Genomic DNA, 17717 nt, shown 5'->3' on the forward strand with positions numbered 1-17717 from the left:
AACTGCTCCCTTCAGGAGGAATTTACTTCATGGCCCTCCTGGCTTCCCTCCTGGGAGCTGACAGGAAATGTCTCTGGGCCGGAGAGGAAGTCATTGAAACTGAGAGAGATTATAAAACAAGCAAACATGGCAGGGAGTAGTGGACCTCTGTAGCGCAGCACAGCGCTGTGTGTCAGCCCGGTGGTGTCAGGGGCCTCCCTGGTACTCTGCTGCTGCTGCTACCTACTGTGGGAAACACCACGCCATGAGAACATGTAAACACTTTTACTGCCCCTCTCTGCCCTTCACCTCCACGGCTGTGGGAAGCAGAGGGGAATGTTTAGGAAGACCATATGAATGGAAGTGGGGGGCATTGGATGTGTTAGTGAGCACTTAACTCTAATGGGAGTGCCTGTTATCCCAGAGACTTGGCTTCTTGGCTCACCTCTCTCTCTCTCTCTCTCTCTTTCCCTCCTCTCTGCTCTCTCTGTCTCTGTCAGGGTTTGAGGGACACAACTGTGAGACGAACGTGGACGACTGCCCAGGGCATAGGTGTATGAATGGAGGCCTGTGTGTGGATGGAGTCAACACCTATAATTGCCAGTGCTCACCTGAGTGGACAGGTCAGTACTGTGCAGAGGATGTCAATGAGTGCCTTATGCAGCCCAACGCCTGCCATAACGGAGGCACCTGCTTCAACACCATCGGGGGGCACACCTGCGTGTGCGTCAACGGCTGGACGGGAGACGACTGCAGCGAGAACATCGACGACTGTGCCACCGCCGTGTGCTTCAACGGCGCCACCTGCCACGACCGCGTGGCGTCCTTCTTCTGCGAATGCCCCGTTGGGAAAACCGGTGAGTCCACTGGTCCACTGTTGCCGGGAACTTTCCCCAAATTACCTAGTTTTCCTGAAATCGCGGTCTGGAAAACCAGGGAAGCATCCAGATTTTTGCAGTCCTCGTCAGCTGTATGTTAGTTAGGACAGTGTTCCTGACATGACTCTGTTTGTCCCTGTGTCCCTTCCCTCAGGTCTGCTCTGTCACCTGGACGACGCCTGCGTCAGCAACCCGTGTAACGAGGGCGCCGTGTGTGACACCAATCCCCTGAACGGGCGCGCCATCTGCACCTGTCCCGCCGGCTTCGTGGGCGGAGCCTGCAACCAGGACATGGACGAGTGTTCCATTGGTAAGAGGGCATATTATTTAGCACCAACCTCTGCTTTGTGTTGGTCCTATCTCACCTGGCCCCGCCCTATATGTACTGTGTGTGAGCGGGTGCACTGACCCCTGTTCCCTCTGCCTGCAGGTGCCAACCCCTGTGAACACTTTGGGAAGTGTGTGAACACGGAGGGGTCCTTCCAGTGCCAGTGTGGCCGAGGCTACGCCGGCCCCCGCTGTGAGATCGACATCAACGAGTGTCTGTCCATGCCCTGCCAGAACGATGCCACCTGTCTGGACCGCATCGGAGAGTTTACCTGCATCTGCATGCCAGGTAGGACCACATCCCGCCCCGACCACCTGGAGACACCTCACAGCACAGAAATGCATCCCGGGAACTACAGGGAATTACAGCTACGGAACTAAAGTCAGAGAAATACAGCTAGGGAACTACAGGGAACTACAGCTACAGAACTAAAGTCAGAGAAATACAGCTAGGGAACTACAGGGAATTACAGCTACGGAACTAAAGTCAGAGAAATACAGCTAGGGAACTACAGGGAATTACAGCTACGGAACTAAAGTCAGAGAAATACAGCTAGGGAACTACAGGGAATTACAGCTACGGAACTAAAGTCAGAGAAATACAGCTAGGGAACTACAGGGAATTACAGCTACGGAACTAAAGTCAGAGAAATACAGCTAGGGGACTACAGGGAACTACAGCTACGGAACTACAACCAGAGAACTACGGAGAAGTACAGCTAGGGAACTACAGGGAACGACAGCTACGGAACTACAACCAGGGAACTACTGAGAAGTACAGCTAGGGAACTACAGCTACTGAACTACAGCCAGAGAACTACAGAGAAATACAGCTAGGGAACTACAGGGAACTACAGCTACGGAACTACAACCAGAGAACTACGGAGAAGTACAGCTAGGGAACTACAGGGAACTACAGCTACGGAACTACAACCAGGGAACTACGGAGAAGTACAGCTAGGGAACTACAGGGAACTACAGCTACTAAACTACAGCCAGAGAACTACAGAGAAATACAGCTAGGGAACTACAGGGAACTACAACCAGAGAACTACGGATATGTACAGCTAGGGAACTACAGGGAACTACAGCTACTGAACTACAGCCAGAGAACCAAGGAGAAGTACAGCTAGGGAACTACAGGGAACTACAGCTACTGAACTACAACCAGAGAACTACAGCCAAGGAACTACAGCCAGGGAACTACAGCTACGGAACTACAGCCAGGGAACTACAGCTAGGGAACTACAGCCAGGGAACTACAGCTACGGAACTACAGCCAGGGAACTACAGCTAGGGAACTACAGCCAGGGAACTACAGCCAGGGAACTACAGCCAGGGAACTACAGCCAGGGAACTACAGCTAGGGAACTACAGCCAGGGAACTACAGCTAGGGAACTACAGCCAGGGAACTACAGCCAGGGAACTACGGCTACAGCCAGGGAACTAGGGAACTACAGCTACGGAATTACAGCCAGGGAACTACAGCTAGGGAACTACAGCCAGGGAACTACAGCCAGGGAAGCCAGGGAACTACAGAACTACAGCTACGGAATTACAGGGAACTACAGCTAGGGAACTACAGCCAGGGAACTACAGCCAGGGAACTACAGCTAGGGAACTACGGTCAGGGAACTACAGCTAGGGAACTACAGCTAGGGAACTACAGCCAGGGAACTACAGCCAGGGAACTACAGGGAACTACAGCCAGGGAACTACAGCTAGGGAACTACAGCCAGGGAACTACAGCTACGGAATTACAGCCAGGGAACTACAGCCCAGTCCTCTGATCTCATCTCTCACTGATCTCCCATCCCTCTTGTTTACTATAGACCCTCTGAGCCCCAGACACTCTGGAGATGATGGCTTTACACTTGACTTTCCCAGAGCAGCAGTAGCCACAGCTCTAACCCTCTACCTTCCCTAGGCACTAGATCTTATTATGTAACACGTTCTCACTGCTGCTGCTGCTGCTGCTGGTGGTGGTGCTGGTGGTGGTAGTGGGCTAGAGAGGTGCTCATAACCTTGACACCGGTGGTCCCAGTAAGACAGCCAGCCAGTGTGTTAGTTAGAATGGTACAGAGTCAAGGCTCCCGACCCTCCTTCACAAACACATTGAGACTCTCACGCACGGCACCATCCTCAGGCCATGCATGCGGGCTGGGGGTTTGGTTTGGGGGACTATGCAAATTTGGGATGGGAGTCGTGGTCTATAGGGCTGGATGGTGAGAGAGAGCGGGAGAGAGAGAAGCGAGGCGAGGGGGAGGAGTGTGCTGTGAATAATAATGAGCGGTGGAGTGGTGGGAATGGAGCAGAACAATAGGGCCCCTCTGTGCTCCACTTTACACCCCTCATACACACACAGAGAGAGGCTTTTTCCCAGAGCTTCTACCCTCCCCCTTCCCCTCCACCTCCCCGTTCATTTTCCACAGACAGCCGCCTTCCTCTCTCTCCACCCTCCTCATCATCGGCTAGCCTGGTGGAGCGCCATGTGGAGTGGCCGATTCTTCCTGATTCCACGCCGCCTCTGTCTCTTCAGAGCCGCCGCGGCCCACTCCACACTCAGCTTCACCTCAATGGAGGGGACACTGCAACACTCTATAGCACGGTTCCACTGAATATAGGACAGTTGTTAAGGGGAAGATGACCCAGGGACAGGGAGTGGTAATACCGTGTGGAACCGCGGTGGGGTTTGGTGATACAGGTCGCAGCCTGAGCCCAGACAGCACTTCAATTAGGTGTATTTGTGATGGTTTCCCATCCTGGGAGTAAAAGCTAACATTCCCCCTGTGGTTTGGGACTCTTGACAAGAGCAGTGTTGATTGAAAACCTTCTGTGGCCCCTTGAGACTGTGTGAACTCTTTCCACTGATAGAAGTTCCCTAGATAGATAGGGAACCTATATAGTCACGTCTCCTGGACATAGAAGGGCCCAGAATGAATCCTTTTTCACTTCACAGTTTTGTATTTTATGAATAAATGTGATCTTTGATATTTGTGTTAATAATGTGTATGCAGAGGCTGTTCTATAATAATTATGTTGATTGTCCTGTTTAAAAATCCAATAATATATATGTTAAAATATATATATATATGCATATTTACTTACCAGGCTACATGGGGACCTACTGTGAGGTGGATGTGGAGGAGTGTGAGAGCAACCCTTGTGTGAACGACGGTATCTGCCGGGACATGGTCAACGGCTTCACATGCACCTGCCAGCCAGGTAAGACCCGAATCATGTCTGAGTCTCTCTGAGCTGTTGAGGTACAGCAAAGAACCTCTCCGGCCTTTCATGAATGAAAATAGCTGACCTATTGGTCAGTGTGAACCGAACAGGTGTGAGATGTAGAGTTAAATGTCCCTGTGAAACAGTGCTCCTCTTGCTAGTTTTGTCTGATGGGAGTTTAGAGCGACCAAGCCCAGTCATAAAAGCAACGCAGGCCCCAGAGGCAGCCTGCCTATCCTTTCCACTGAACAAAGACACTATTGTGACCCCCCCCCCCCTTCCTCTCCCCATCTATGGTGGAATGTGGAAAGGACAGCAGTCCTACTAATGAGATTCTTATTCAGGTTGCCAATTTACATCTGGGGCAGACATCCCCCCACCCCCCATCTAGCTATTGAGCCTATGTAGCTGATGCAGGCAGGGGGGTCCCTGAGAGAGAAAACAATCCCACTGTCTCTCCCCCTCTAACCTCCTGCCCCAAGCAGCAACACAGACACACAGAGACACAGACCAGGTCCATCCTCTTCACACTGTTAATTACCACTAGGTATTCCTAAACCGACCGCACCAATTGACTCCTCCATGGGCCCCTTCCCCATTGATTTCTGTTGCTTTGCCAGCTAAACTTTTTTCAGACATGGAATACAAGTTCTTTTGAAGCCTACTTTGGTGTTTCCGTCTCAACAAATTGAGAACAAGCTGTTTCAGACACTGTAGAAGAACGTGTACAAGATGAAATGCCTCAGCTAGTTGACCAAGGCATTAATCATACTCACTATTCTGGTTTGACATTTACATTAATGTTGGGGCAAGAAATCAATTTAAATGGTAAGCATGTGGGAGATAAAAGGTTGCTGGGTTAAGCGATTGGTAGACGTGTTGGAAGTTGGAACCGTGACTTGACATTAGCAGACATTCCAGAACACAACATAGTCCTTAGGAGTCCAGACATTCTCAAATTCACCACATCCCAGAATGCATCATAGTCCAGACGTAACAGAACACTGCAGATTCCAGACATTGCAGAGCCTAACCCCCTCCAGAACCATGTTTAGGTCCTACACTGTGGATCACAGTAGACGTTTCAAGTTCATGGATCACCCAGACACTTTAGAGCCTTACCATCCCACTGTACAGACGTCCCACCCCTAACCTAGCCTGGAGACCTCTGGCTGACCTCACTGTGGACCCGTCTACCAGAGCTTTTCTCTGACCCCTCACCTCTGTATTTGCCTGTCCCAGGGTTTACTGGCACCATGTGTCAGATCGACATTGATGAGTGCGCCAGCACGCCCTGCCAGAACGGAGCCAAGTGTTATGACCGGCCCAACGGATACGAGTGCCGTTGTGCTGAAGGTAAGGAGCAATAATAATGTCAATTTCTTTATGTCCACGTGTGTGTTCTGTGTTTGTGTGTGTCAGTGTGTACATACATGAGTGGTCCTAGACTGTCCTAGACTGACAGTCAGCCCCTAGTCTGTCCCCTCACCTCTATAGGTGTTATAGATGGTGATGGTCTCAGTGAGAGTGAGTGTGATGGTCGGGTCAGATGACTCCCTGGTTGTGTGTCTGTTGCGGCCTCAGACTGCTGGTTGGACTGGACCTGGGAGACTGTTGCTGGAGATGGGCTGGAGATGGACTGGGACTGAGGCTGAGCTTGGGTTGAGACTGAGCTGGGGTTGAGACTGGGCTGGGGTTGAGGCTGGGCTGGGGTTGAGGCTGGGCTGGGGTTGAGGTTGGGCTGGAGTTGAGGCTGGGCTGGGGTTGAGACTGGGCTGGGGTTGAGGCTGGGCTGGGGTTGAGGCTGGGCTGGGGTTGAGACTGAGCTGGGGTTGAGACTGAGCTGGGGTTGAGACTGTACTGGGGTTGAGACTGGGCTGGGGTTGAGGCTGGGCTGGGGTTGAGACTGGGCTGGGGTTGAGGCTGGGCTGAGACTGGGCTGGGGTTGAGACTGGGCTGGGGCTGGGGTTGAGACTGGGCTGGGGCTGGGGTTGAGGCTGGGCTGGGGTTGAGACTGGGGTTGAGGTTGGGCTGGGGTTGAGACTGGGCTGGGGTTGAGGCTGGGCTGGGGTTGAGTCTGGGCTGGGGTTGAGACTGGGGTTGAGGTTGGGCTGGGGTTGTGGCTGGGCTGGGGTTGAGACTGGGCTGGGGTTGAGACTGGGCTGGGGCTGGGGTTGAGTCTGGGCTGGGGTTGAGACTGGGGTTGACGTTGGGCTGGGGTTGAGACTGGGCTGGGGTTGTGGCTGGGCTGGGGTTGAGACTGGGCTGGGGCTGGGGTTGAGACTGGGCTGGGGCTGGGGTTGAGTCTGGGCTGGGGTTGAGACTGGGGTTGACGTTGGGCTGGGGTTGAGGCTGGACTGAGGCCCCTAATCCCCCTCTTCTCCCCAGCCGGTCCCTCGGACCCCAGGATCACACACAGGGTCACCCAGGGCCAGCAGCTGCTGGGGGTGCGGCGGGGTTGGGGCTGGTCATCCCCCCGACATCTGTTCCTCTGTACCCCACAATACATACCCCCACACACCCCAACACCCTGCACTGGCCTTGCGGTATATCTTAGCTCACTCAAGGTCATTCCCATTCATATTAACATCTATGTGTAAGACTGTGAACAGCTCAGCTGTTTTTAGCATGTTTCTTGAGCAGGTGTGTTTGTGTTAGTTGGTCTAGTGTGTGTGTATGTGTGTGTATGGGGGAGCCTGTTGCATTGTTTAGCGGTGACCAGCTGCTTGGTATTCCCTGTGTCCCCCCCTCCTCTGTTGTTGAGTGAAGTGGCCCTGTTAGACGTGGCGCGGCCCATTGTACCCGGTGGGAACAAAGCCAGGCCTATGAGACTTGTCAAGGGCCCTACTCCTTCTACACCGCAAGGCCCTGTCCCCTGGCCCACAGCACGATGGGGCCTACCTAGCACCCGGCATAGCAGCACTCAACTCACCACACGGCTCTGCTCTGCACACTAACGAACCAACTAACACTGCTCAGTCTCACACACACACACACACACACACACACACACACACACACACACACACACACACACACACACACACACACACACACACACACACACACACACACACACACACACACACACCACCGTCGGCATGGAAACCACTGGGCCCAGAACTCCAAACTGTAGAAGCTTTCTTAGAGAGAGAAAGAGTGGGAAATAGGGGGAGGAAATAGAGAGGGATAAAGAGGGAAGTGGAGATGGAGAGAAGTGAATGGGAGTGGGGAAATGGTAGGAGGGGTTTGGATGAGGAGAGGTGGCTGGGTGGCAGGCAGATTTAAAGGCAGAAAAACTGTCTAAAAGATGAAGAGTGAGACGCAAATAAACCCCAGGAGCCCTGTTCTAATTCCTGCTGTCTCTTCCCCAAGGGTACGAGGGCACACTGTGCGAGAGCAACACCAACAACTGCCAGCCCGACCCGTGCCACCACGGCACCTGCGTGGACGGCATCGCCAGCTACACGTGTAACTGCGAGGCGGGCTACACGGGTTACCGCTGTGAGAACCAGCTGAACGAGTGCCACAGTAACCCCTGCCAGAATGGAGGCAAGTGTGTGGACCTGGTCAACAAGTACATCTGCCAGTGTCAGCATGGTACCTCAGGTGAGAGAGCAGTACCAACAGAGATTCATAACACTAAATATCTTCTACTTTATTCTGATTATGGACACAGAGTTTCTGCTGGGATCTCTGTCTTAGTACTGCTGTTTGATTGGTGTTCTCTCTCTTGTACACACAGGTACCAACTGTGAGATTAACTTTGATGACTGCGCCAGCAAACCATGTGACTATGGCATCTGCAAGGACGGCATCAACCGCTACGACTGCGTGTGCAAACCAGGCTTCACCGGCCCTCTGTGCAACGTGGAGATGGACGAGTGCTCGTCCGGACCCTGCAGGAACGGGGGGACGTGTGTGGACGAGGAGAACGGCTTCCACTGCCAGTGTCCCGAGGGCTTCCAGCCTCCCTACTGTTACTCCCAGGTGGACGAGTGTGGCAGCAACCCCTGTGTGCACGGCGCCTGCAGAGACGACATCAACGGCTACCGCTGTGACTGTGAGCCCGGCTGGGTGGGGAAGAACTGTGACCTAGACCGTAATGACTGTCTGCCCAGCCACTGTCAGAACGCTGGCATCTGCATCGATCAGCTGAACGGATTCACCTGCATGTGTCGCCACGGCTTCAGAGGTGAGCCTGCTGTCATACCACAAACCCTATCTCTATCCCAACCCTGACTCTATCCCAACCCTGACTCTATCCCAGACCCTGACTCTATCCCAGACCCTGACTCTATCCCAGACCCTGACTCTATCCCAGACCCTGACTCTATCCCAGACCCTGACTCTATCCCAACCCTGACTCTATCCCAACCCTATCTCTATCCCAACCCTATCTCTATCCCACCCTGACTCTCCCAACCCTATCTCTATCCCAACCCTGACTCTATCCCAGACCCTGACTCTATCCCAGACCCTGACTCTATCCCAGACCCTGACTCTATCCCAACCCTGACTCTATCCCAGACCCTGACTCTATCCCAGACCCTGACTCTATCCCAGACCCTGACTCTATCCCAGACCCTGACTCTATCCCAGACCCAGACTCTATCCCAACCCTGACTCTATCCCAGACCCTGACTCTATCCCAGACCCTGACTCTATCCCAGACCCTGACTCTATCCCAGACCCTGACTCTATCCCAGACCCTGACTCTATCCCAGACCCAGACTCTATCCCAACCCTGACTCTATCCCAACCCTGACTCTATCCCAGACCCTGACTCTATCCCAGACCCTGACTCTATCCCAGACCCTGACTCTATCCCAGACCCTGACTCTATCCCAGACCCAGACTCTATCCCAACCCTGACTCTATCCCAGACCCTGACTCTATCCCAGACCCTGACTCTATCCCAACCCTGACTCTATCCCAGACCCTGACTCTATCCCAACCCTGACTCTATCCCAGACCCTGACTCTATCCCAGACCCTGACTCTATCCCAACCCTGACTCTATCCCAGACCCTGACTCTATCCCAACCCTGACTCTATCCCAACCCTGACTCTATCCCAGACCCTGACTCTATCCCAACCCTGACTCTATCCCAACCCTGACTCTATCCCAACCCTGACTCTATCCCAGACCCTGACTCTATCCCAGACCCTGACTCTATCCCAAACCCAGACTCTACCACAAACCCTATCTCTATCCCAACCCTGACTCTATCCCAACCCTGACTCTATCCCAGACCCTGACTCTATCCCAGACCCAGACTCTACCACAAACCCTATCTCTATCCCAACCCTGACTCTATCCCAGACCCTGACTCTATCCCAGACCCTGACTCTATCCCAGACCCAAACTCTATCCCAGACCCAGACTCTACCACAAACCCTATCTCTATCCCTCCCAGACTCTACCCAGAGACTCTACCACAAACCCTATCTCTATCCCAACCCTGACTCTATCCCAGACCCTGACTCTATCCCAGACCCTGACTCTATCCCAGACCCAGACTCTACCACAAACCCTATCTCTATCCCTAACCCAGACTCTACCCCAGACCCTGACTCTACCACAAACCCTATCTCTATCCTAACCCTGACTCTACCCCAAACCCTATCTCTATCCCGAACCCTATCTCTATCCCTAACCCTGACTCTACCCCAAACCCTATCTCTATCCCTAACCCAGACTCTATCCCAGACCCTGACTCTATCCCTAACCCTGACTCTATCCCAAACTCTATCTCTATCCCTAACCCTATCTCTATCCCTAACCCTGACTCTACCCCAGACCCTGACTCTACCCCAAACTCTATCTCTATCCCTAACCCAGACTCTACCCCAGACCCTGACTCTATCCCTAACCCTGACTCTATCCCAAACCCAGACTCTACCACAAACTCTATCTCTATCCCAGACCCTGACTCTATCCCTAACCCTGACTCTACCCCAAACCCTATCTCTATCCCTAACCCTATCTCTATCCCTAACCCTGACTCTACCCCAGACCCTGACTCTACCCCAAACCCTAACTCTATCCCTAACCCTGACTCTATCCCTAACCCTGACTCTACCCCAAACCCTATCTCTATCCCTAACCCTATCTCTATCCCTAACCCTGGCTCTACCCCAAACCCTATCTCTATCCCAACCCTATCTCTATCCCAACCCTGACCCTATCCCAGACCCTGACTCTATCCCAGACCCTGACTCTATCCCAGACCCTGACTCTATCCCAACCCTGACTCTATCCCAGACCCTGACTCTATCCCAACCCTGACTCTATCCCAACCCTATCTCTATCCCAACCCTATCTCTATCCCAACCCTGACTCTATCCCAACCCTATCTCTGTCCCAACCCTGACTCTATCCCAGACCCTGACTCTATCCCAGACCCTGACTCTATCCCAGACCCTGACTCTATCCCAACCCTGACTCTATCCCAGACCCTGACTCTATCCCAGACCCTGACTCTATCCCAGACCCTGACTCTATCCCAGACCCTGACTCTATCCCAGACCCAGACTCTATCCCAACCCTGACTCTATCCCAGACCCTGACTCTATCCCAGACCCTGACTCTATCCCAGACCCTGACTCTATCCCAGACCCAGACTCTATCCCAACCCTGACTCTATCCCAACCCTGACTCTATCCCAGACCCTGACTCTATCCCAGACCCTGACTCTATCCCAGACCCTGACTCTATCCCAGACCCTGACTCTATCCCAGACCCAGACTCTATCCCAACCCTGACTCTATCCCAGACCCTGACTCTATCCCAGACCCTGACTCTATCCCAACCCTGACTCTATCCCAGACCCTGACTCTATCCCAACCCTGACTCTATCCCAGACCCTGACTCTATCCCAGACCCTGACTCTATCCCAACCCTGACTCTATCCCAGACCCTGACTCTATCCCAACCCTGACTCTATCCCAACCCTGACTCTATCCCAACCCTGACTCTATCCCAACCCTGACTCTATCCCAACCCTGACTCTATCCCAACCCTGACTCTATCCCAGACCCTGACTCTATCCCAGACCCTGACTCTATCCCAGACCCAGACTCTACCACAAACCCTATCTCTATCCCTAACCCAGACTCTACCCCAGACCCTGACTCTATCCCAAACCCTGACTCTATCCCAAACCCTGACTCTATCCCAGACCCTGACTCTACCACAAACCCTATCTCTATCCCAACCCTGACTCTATCCCAGACCCTGACTCTATCCCAGACCCTGACTCTATCCCAGACCCAGACTCTACCACAAACCCTATCTCTATCCCTAACCCAGACTCTACCCCAGACCCTGACTCTTCCACAAACCCTATCTCTATCCCAACCCTGACTCTATCCCAGACCCTGACTCTATCCCAGACCCTGACTCTATCCCAGACCCTGACTCTACCACAAACCCTATCTCTATCCCTAACCCTGACTCTATCCCAAACCCAGACTCTACCCCAGACCCTGACTCTACCACAAACCCTATCTCTACCCCTAACCCTGACTCTATCCCTACCCCAAACCCTATCTCTATCCCTAACCCTGACTCTATCCCTAACCCTGACTCTACCCCAAACCCTATCTCTATCCCTAACCCAGACTCTATCCCAGACCCTGACTCTATCCCTAACCCTGACTCTATCCCAAACTCTATCTCTATCCCTAACCCTATCTCTATCCCTAACCCTGACTCTACCCCAGACCCTGACTCTACCCCAAACTCTATCTCTATCCCTAACCCAGACTCTACCCCAGACCCTGACTCTATCCCTAACCCTGACTCTATCCCAAACCCAGACTCTACCACAAACTCTATCTCTATCCCAGACCCTGACTCTATCCCTAACCCTGACTCTACCCCCAAACCCTATCTCTATCCCTAACCCTATCTCTATCCCTAACCCTGACTCTACCCCAGACCCTGACTCTACCCCCAAACCCTAACTCTATCCCTAACCCTGACTCTATCCCTAACCCTGACTCTACCCCAAACCCTATCTCTATCCTAACCCTATCTCTATCCCTAACCCTGGCTCTACCCCAAACCCTATCTCTATCCCTAACCCAGACTCTACCCCAAACCCTATCTCTATCCCTAACCCAGACTCTACCCCAGACCCTGACTCTATCCCTAACCCTGACTCTATCCCAAACCCAGACTCTACCACAAACTCTATCTCTATCCCAGACCCTGACTCTATCCCTAACCCTGACTCTACCCCAAACCCTATCTCTATCCCTAACCCTATCTCTATCCCTAACCCTGACTCTACCCCAGACCCTGACTCTACCCCAAACCCTATCTCTATCCCTAACCCTGACTCTATCCCTAACCCTGACTCTACCCCAAACCCTATCTCTATCCCTAACCCTATCTCTATCCCTGACTACCCCAAACCCTATCTCTATCCCTAACCCAGACTCTACCCCAAACCTATCTCTATCCTAATCCTGACTCTACCCCAAACCCTATCTCTATCCCTAACCCTGACTCTATCCCTACCCCCAAACCCTATCTCTATCCCTAACCCTGACTCTATCCCTAACCCTGACTCTATCCCAGACCCTGACTCTACCCCAAACCCTATCTCTATCCCTAACCCTGACTCTACCCCTAACCCTAAATCCCAGACCCAGACTCTACCCCAAACCCTATCTCTATCCCTAACCCTGGCTCTACCCCAAACCCTATCTCTATCCCTAACCCTGACGATCCCTAACCCTATCTCTATCCCAGACCCTGACTCTACCCCAAACCCTATCTCTATCCCTAACCCTGACTCTACCCCCAAACCCTATCTCTATCCCAGACCCAGACTCTACCCCAAACCCTAAATCTATCCCTAACCCTATCTCTATCCCAAACCCAGACTCTAACCCTACCCTATCTCTATCCCTATCTCTATCCCAAACCCAGACTCTACCCCAACCCCTATCTCTATCCCAAACCCAGACTCTACCCCAACCCCTATCTCTATCCCGAACCCTATCTCTATCCCTAACCCTATCTCTATCCCAAACCCAGACTCTACCCCAACCCTATCTCTATCCCAAACCCAGACTCTACCCCCAACCCCTATCTCTATCCCGAACCCTATCTCTATCCCTAACCCTATCTCTATCCCTAACCCTGACTCTACCCCAGACCCTGACTCTACCACAAACTCTATCTCTATCCCTAACCCAGACTCTACCCCAACCCCTATCTCTATCCCGAACCCTATCTCTATCCCTAACCCTATCTCTATCCCTAACCCTGACTCTACCCCAGACCCTGACTCTACCCCAAACTCTATCTCTATCCCAAACCCAGACTCTACCCCAACCCCTATCTCTATCCCGAACCCTATCTCTATCCCTAACCCTATCTCTATCCCTAACCCTGACTCTACCCCAGACCCTGACTCTACCCCAACCCCTATCTCTATCCCGAACCCTATCTCTATCCCTAACCCTATCTCTATCTCTAACCCTGACTCTACCCCAGACCCTGACTCTACCCCAAACTCTATCTCTATCCCTAACCCTGACTCTACCCCAAACCCTATCTCTATCCCAGACCCTGACTCTATCCCTAACCCTATCTCTATCCCAAACCCAGACTCTACCCCAAACCCTATCTCTATCCCAAACCCTGACTCTACCCCAAACCCTATCTCTATCCCAGACCCTGACTCTACCCCAAACCCTATCTCTATCCCAAACCCAGACTCTACCCCAAACCCTATCTCTATCCCAAACCCAGACTCTACCCCAAACCCTATCTCTATCCCAAACCCAGACTCTACCCCAAACCCTATCTCTATCCCAAACCCTATCTCTATCCCAAACCCCGACTCTAGACACACAGAGGCACTACAAACATACACCAGGCACCCGTGATGTATACACTCTCACAGTATACAAACACATGGTAGATAAACACCAATCACTGTTTGAAAGTAAACTTGGAGATGCATGTATGCACCAAAACATTTGAACATCTACAGACCGTGTAAACTTCTGTACGTTGTTCTCATGCCAACTGATGCTTCACACAACTCAAGAGGCCTTGTTTGGTTTGGTTTCCAGCAGCAGCGTAGCCTAGTGGTTAGAGCGTTGGACTAGTAACCGGAAGGTTGCGAGTTCAAACCCCCGAGCTGACAAGGAACAAATCTGTCGTTCTGCCCCTGAACAGGCAGTTAACCCACTGTTCCTAGGCTGTCATTGAAAATAAGAATATGTTCTTAACTGACTTGCCTGGTTAAATAAAGGTAAAAAAATAAATAAATAAATAAAATATCCATATCCCATCTAATATACTGGCTCATAATGCCCCCTAGTGTATATCTAAAATAACTGCAGCGGGTGACACAGTTTACTAGTTTACTTAGTAAGGTTTATCCCCATGTTAAATTAACCTACTCAATGACTCTACTCCGTATCGTAATCTAACACATCTCCCTTGTGTCGCTCTGTCCTGCGTTGCCTAGGTAACCTGTGCCAGGTCAACATCAACGAGTGTTCGTCCAGTCCGTGTCTGAACCAGGGCACGTGTGTGGACGGCGTGGCCAGTTTCACCTGTCTGTGTGAGCTGCCCTACAGCGGGCCCACCTGTGCCGACGTGCTCACCCCCTGCTCCCCCAACCCCTGCGCCAACCATGCCCTGTGCACCAACACACCTGACTACCTGGGCTACCAGTGCAACTGCCAGCAAGGATGGCAAGGTCAGCTGTGCAACATTGACGTGAACGAGTGCATCGCCAACCCGTGTAAGAACCGTGGTACCTGCACCAACACACTGGGAGGGTTCGTGTGCTCCTGCCACGGCGGCTTCACCGGGCCCAACTGTGAGACGGACATCAATGACTGTGCCCCTAGTGAGTGACCAATGAGAGACTAGCAATATTCTATTACTGTACTTCATTATCCATAGGACCACAGTCTCTGCTGCTGTACAATACTGGCCTCCATATCTGCTTCTACTTCCTCCAACTCCAGTTTATAACATTATCCATAGAACTATAGTACTGTATAGACATATCATCCTCCTGCATCCCTAACCCCTCTCTCTCTGTCTTCCTGCAGACCCGTGTCTGAGTGGGGGTTCCTGTACGGACGGTGTGAACTCGATCCGCTGCAGCTGTCTGCCAGGCTTCACGGGGCCTCGCTGTGCCGTGGAGGTCAACGAGTGTCAGAGCGCCCCCTGTAAGAACGGAGGCACCTGCACAGACTACGTCAACAGCTACACCTGCACCTGCAGACCTGGCTTCACTGGCATTAACTGTGAGACCAACATCCCAGACTGCACTGAAAGGTGAGTCTCATAGCCCGCTGTGTTTGTGTGCGGGTGCACGTGTGCCCTTTGTGACCTTTGAAACAGTGCGTGTTCTGATGTGTGCAGAATGGATCAGCAGTGATGATTGAACTATCTCTTACCCTACACCCACAGCTCATGCTTCAACGGAGGTACCTGTACAGACAAGATCAACGGCTACTCCTGTACCTGTCGCTCAGGCTTCACAGGCTCCCACTGCCAGTATGAGGTGAATGAGTGTGACTCCCAGCCCTGCCTCAATGGAGGGGTCTGCCAGGACGCTCTGGAGTCCTTCCGCTGTTCCTGTCCCAAGGGATACACAGGCAACCGCTGCCAGGTACACACACAGCATATACTATACTATTCTATACTATTCTGTTCTATACTATTCTATGCTATTCTATTATATTCTATACTATATTATACTATTAAATTATAAACGATTATATTCTATACTATTCTATTATTTTCTATACTATGCTATTTTATTCTATACAATATTCGATACTATTCTATTCTATACTAATCTAGAAAGCATTAACACAAACACATATTCAGATACTGTGGTGTTAAGCTGGTTCTCTTCTCTGTCTCTCCAGATGCCAGTGGACTGGTGCAGACGCTCGTCTCCCTGTCAGAACGGAGGGCGCTGTCGTCAGAAGGACGCCTCCTTCTCCTGTGAGTGTCTGGGAGGCTGGTCTGGACGCTACTGTGACATCCCTGGGGTTTCCTGTGAGGTTGCCGCGCTCAAGAGAGGTACGGAGGCATGCTCTGTTCTTGTTAGTTGTGTGTGTTTACTGTAAGTGTTTTCAGCGCAGCGGTGTTAAACTCCCCGGGGGCCTCATTCGGTCTTCAACGAGGTCCAGAGGGCCGCACACAAACATCTTTATATTTCCTCTCCATCAAAGTTAGCAAAGAATTGTCCTTTATCCATAGTTGTGGGATTTTCCGATGCTCCCTGACTGTCTAGCTTCATTTTGGTGATTATTAGAGAGCTGGACAGTCAACAAACTGTATGAATGTCGGCCCATTATCATTACTACACTGTTTTGATTTGATTTTAGTCATTTTAAAGTATATTGAGTTCGTACATATATATTTTGTTTTACTCCAACCACCCACAGGCCCTATGTTTGACACCCCTGGTTTAGCGCATGTATGCAGTATGTGTTTGTATTTATACCGTGGTATAACCGTCCCCGGTCTCTTGTCTGCTCCCAGGCCTGCAGACAGACGAGCTGTGTCATCATGGAGGTCACTGTGTCAACACAGGCAACACCCACTACTGTAAGTGTCCCACAGACTACTCAGACAGCTACTGTGAGAGCCAGGTGGACCACTGTGAGGACAAACACTGTCGCAACGGCGCCACCTGCAGGGGCTACGTGGGAGGATACCAGTGTGACGTGAGTCTGATTAGTCAAGTCAGAATTCTGTATAAACTGCAGTTTGTCTAATAACTCTAAAGTGATTGTCTTAATGTTGTTGTAATATGGTTCTAGATATGATGTTAATGGAATGTGTCTATGGCCCTACAGTGTATGCCAGGCTACACCGGAGAGAACTGTGAGATGGAGGTCAACGAGTGCCAGTCTCACCCATGCCAGAACGGTGGCACCTGCATTGACCTGGTGGGACACTACATCTGTTCCTGCCCACCTGGCACCTTGGGTATGTCCTCTTCTGTCCTCACCCATATCCTCTTCTGTCCTCTTCTGTCCTCACCCATGTCCTCCTCCGTACTCACATGTCCTCTTCTGTCCTCACCCATGTCCTCTTCTGTCCTCACCCATGTCCTCTTCTGTCCTCACCCATGTCCTCCTCCGTACTCACATGTCCTCTTCTGTCCTCACCCATGTCCTCTTCTGTACTCACCCATGTCCTCTTCCATACTCACCCATGTCCTCTTCCATACTCACAACATGTCCTCTTCCATACTCACAACATGTCCTCTTCCATACTCACAACATGTCCTCTTCCAT

The 17717-nt window shown here is 51.8% G+C and overlaps 1 protein-coding gene across 1 annotated transcript in view; it reads left to right on the forward strand.

Moving 5' to 3' along the window:
• Nucleotides 1–17717, forward strand: part of LOC118365794 (neurogenic locus notch homolog protein 2-like) — a 55912-nt gene that overhangs the window by 28782 nt on the left and 9413 nt on the right. The window contains exons 5-17 of the mRNA XM_052491040.1: nucleotides 480–836; nucleotides 1012–1167; nucleotides 1288–1473; nucleotides 4297–4410; nucleotides 5656–5769; nucleotides 7789–8022; nucleotides 8159–8608; nucleotides 14912–15298; nucleotides 15507–15735; nucleotides 15871–16072; nucleotides 16335–16491; nucleotides 16957–17141; nucleotides 17274–17406. Of these exons, the coding sequence (XP_052347000.1) occupies nucleotides 480–836; nucleotides 1012–1167; nucleotides 1288–1473; nucleotides 4297–4410; nucleotides 5656–5769; nucleotides 7789–8022; nucleotides 8159–8608; nucleotides 14912–15298; nucleotides 15507–15735; nucleotides 15871–16072; nucleotides 16335–16491; nucleotides 16957–17141; nucleotides 17274–17406 (2904 nt within the window). The remainder of the gene's footprint in view (nucleotides 1–479; nucleotides 837–1011; nucleotides 1168–1287; nucleotides 1474–4296; nucleotides 4411–5655; nucleotides 5770–7788; nucleotides 8023–8158; nucleotides 8609–14911; nucleotides 15299–15506; nucleotides 15736–15870; nucleotides 16073–16334; nucleotides 16492–16956; nucleotides 17142–17273; nucleotides 17407–17717) is intronic.

This window comes from Oncorhynchus keta, chromosome 32 (assembly GCF_023373465.1).
Source record: "Oncorhynchus keta strain PuntledgeMale-10-30-2019 chromosome 32, Oket_V2, whole genome shotgun sequence".
NCBI lineage: Eukaryota > Metazoa > Chordata > Actinopteri > Salmoniformes > Salmonidae > Oncorhynchus > Oncorhynchus keta.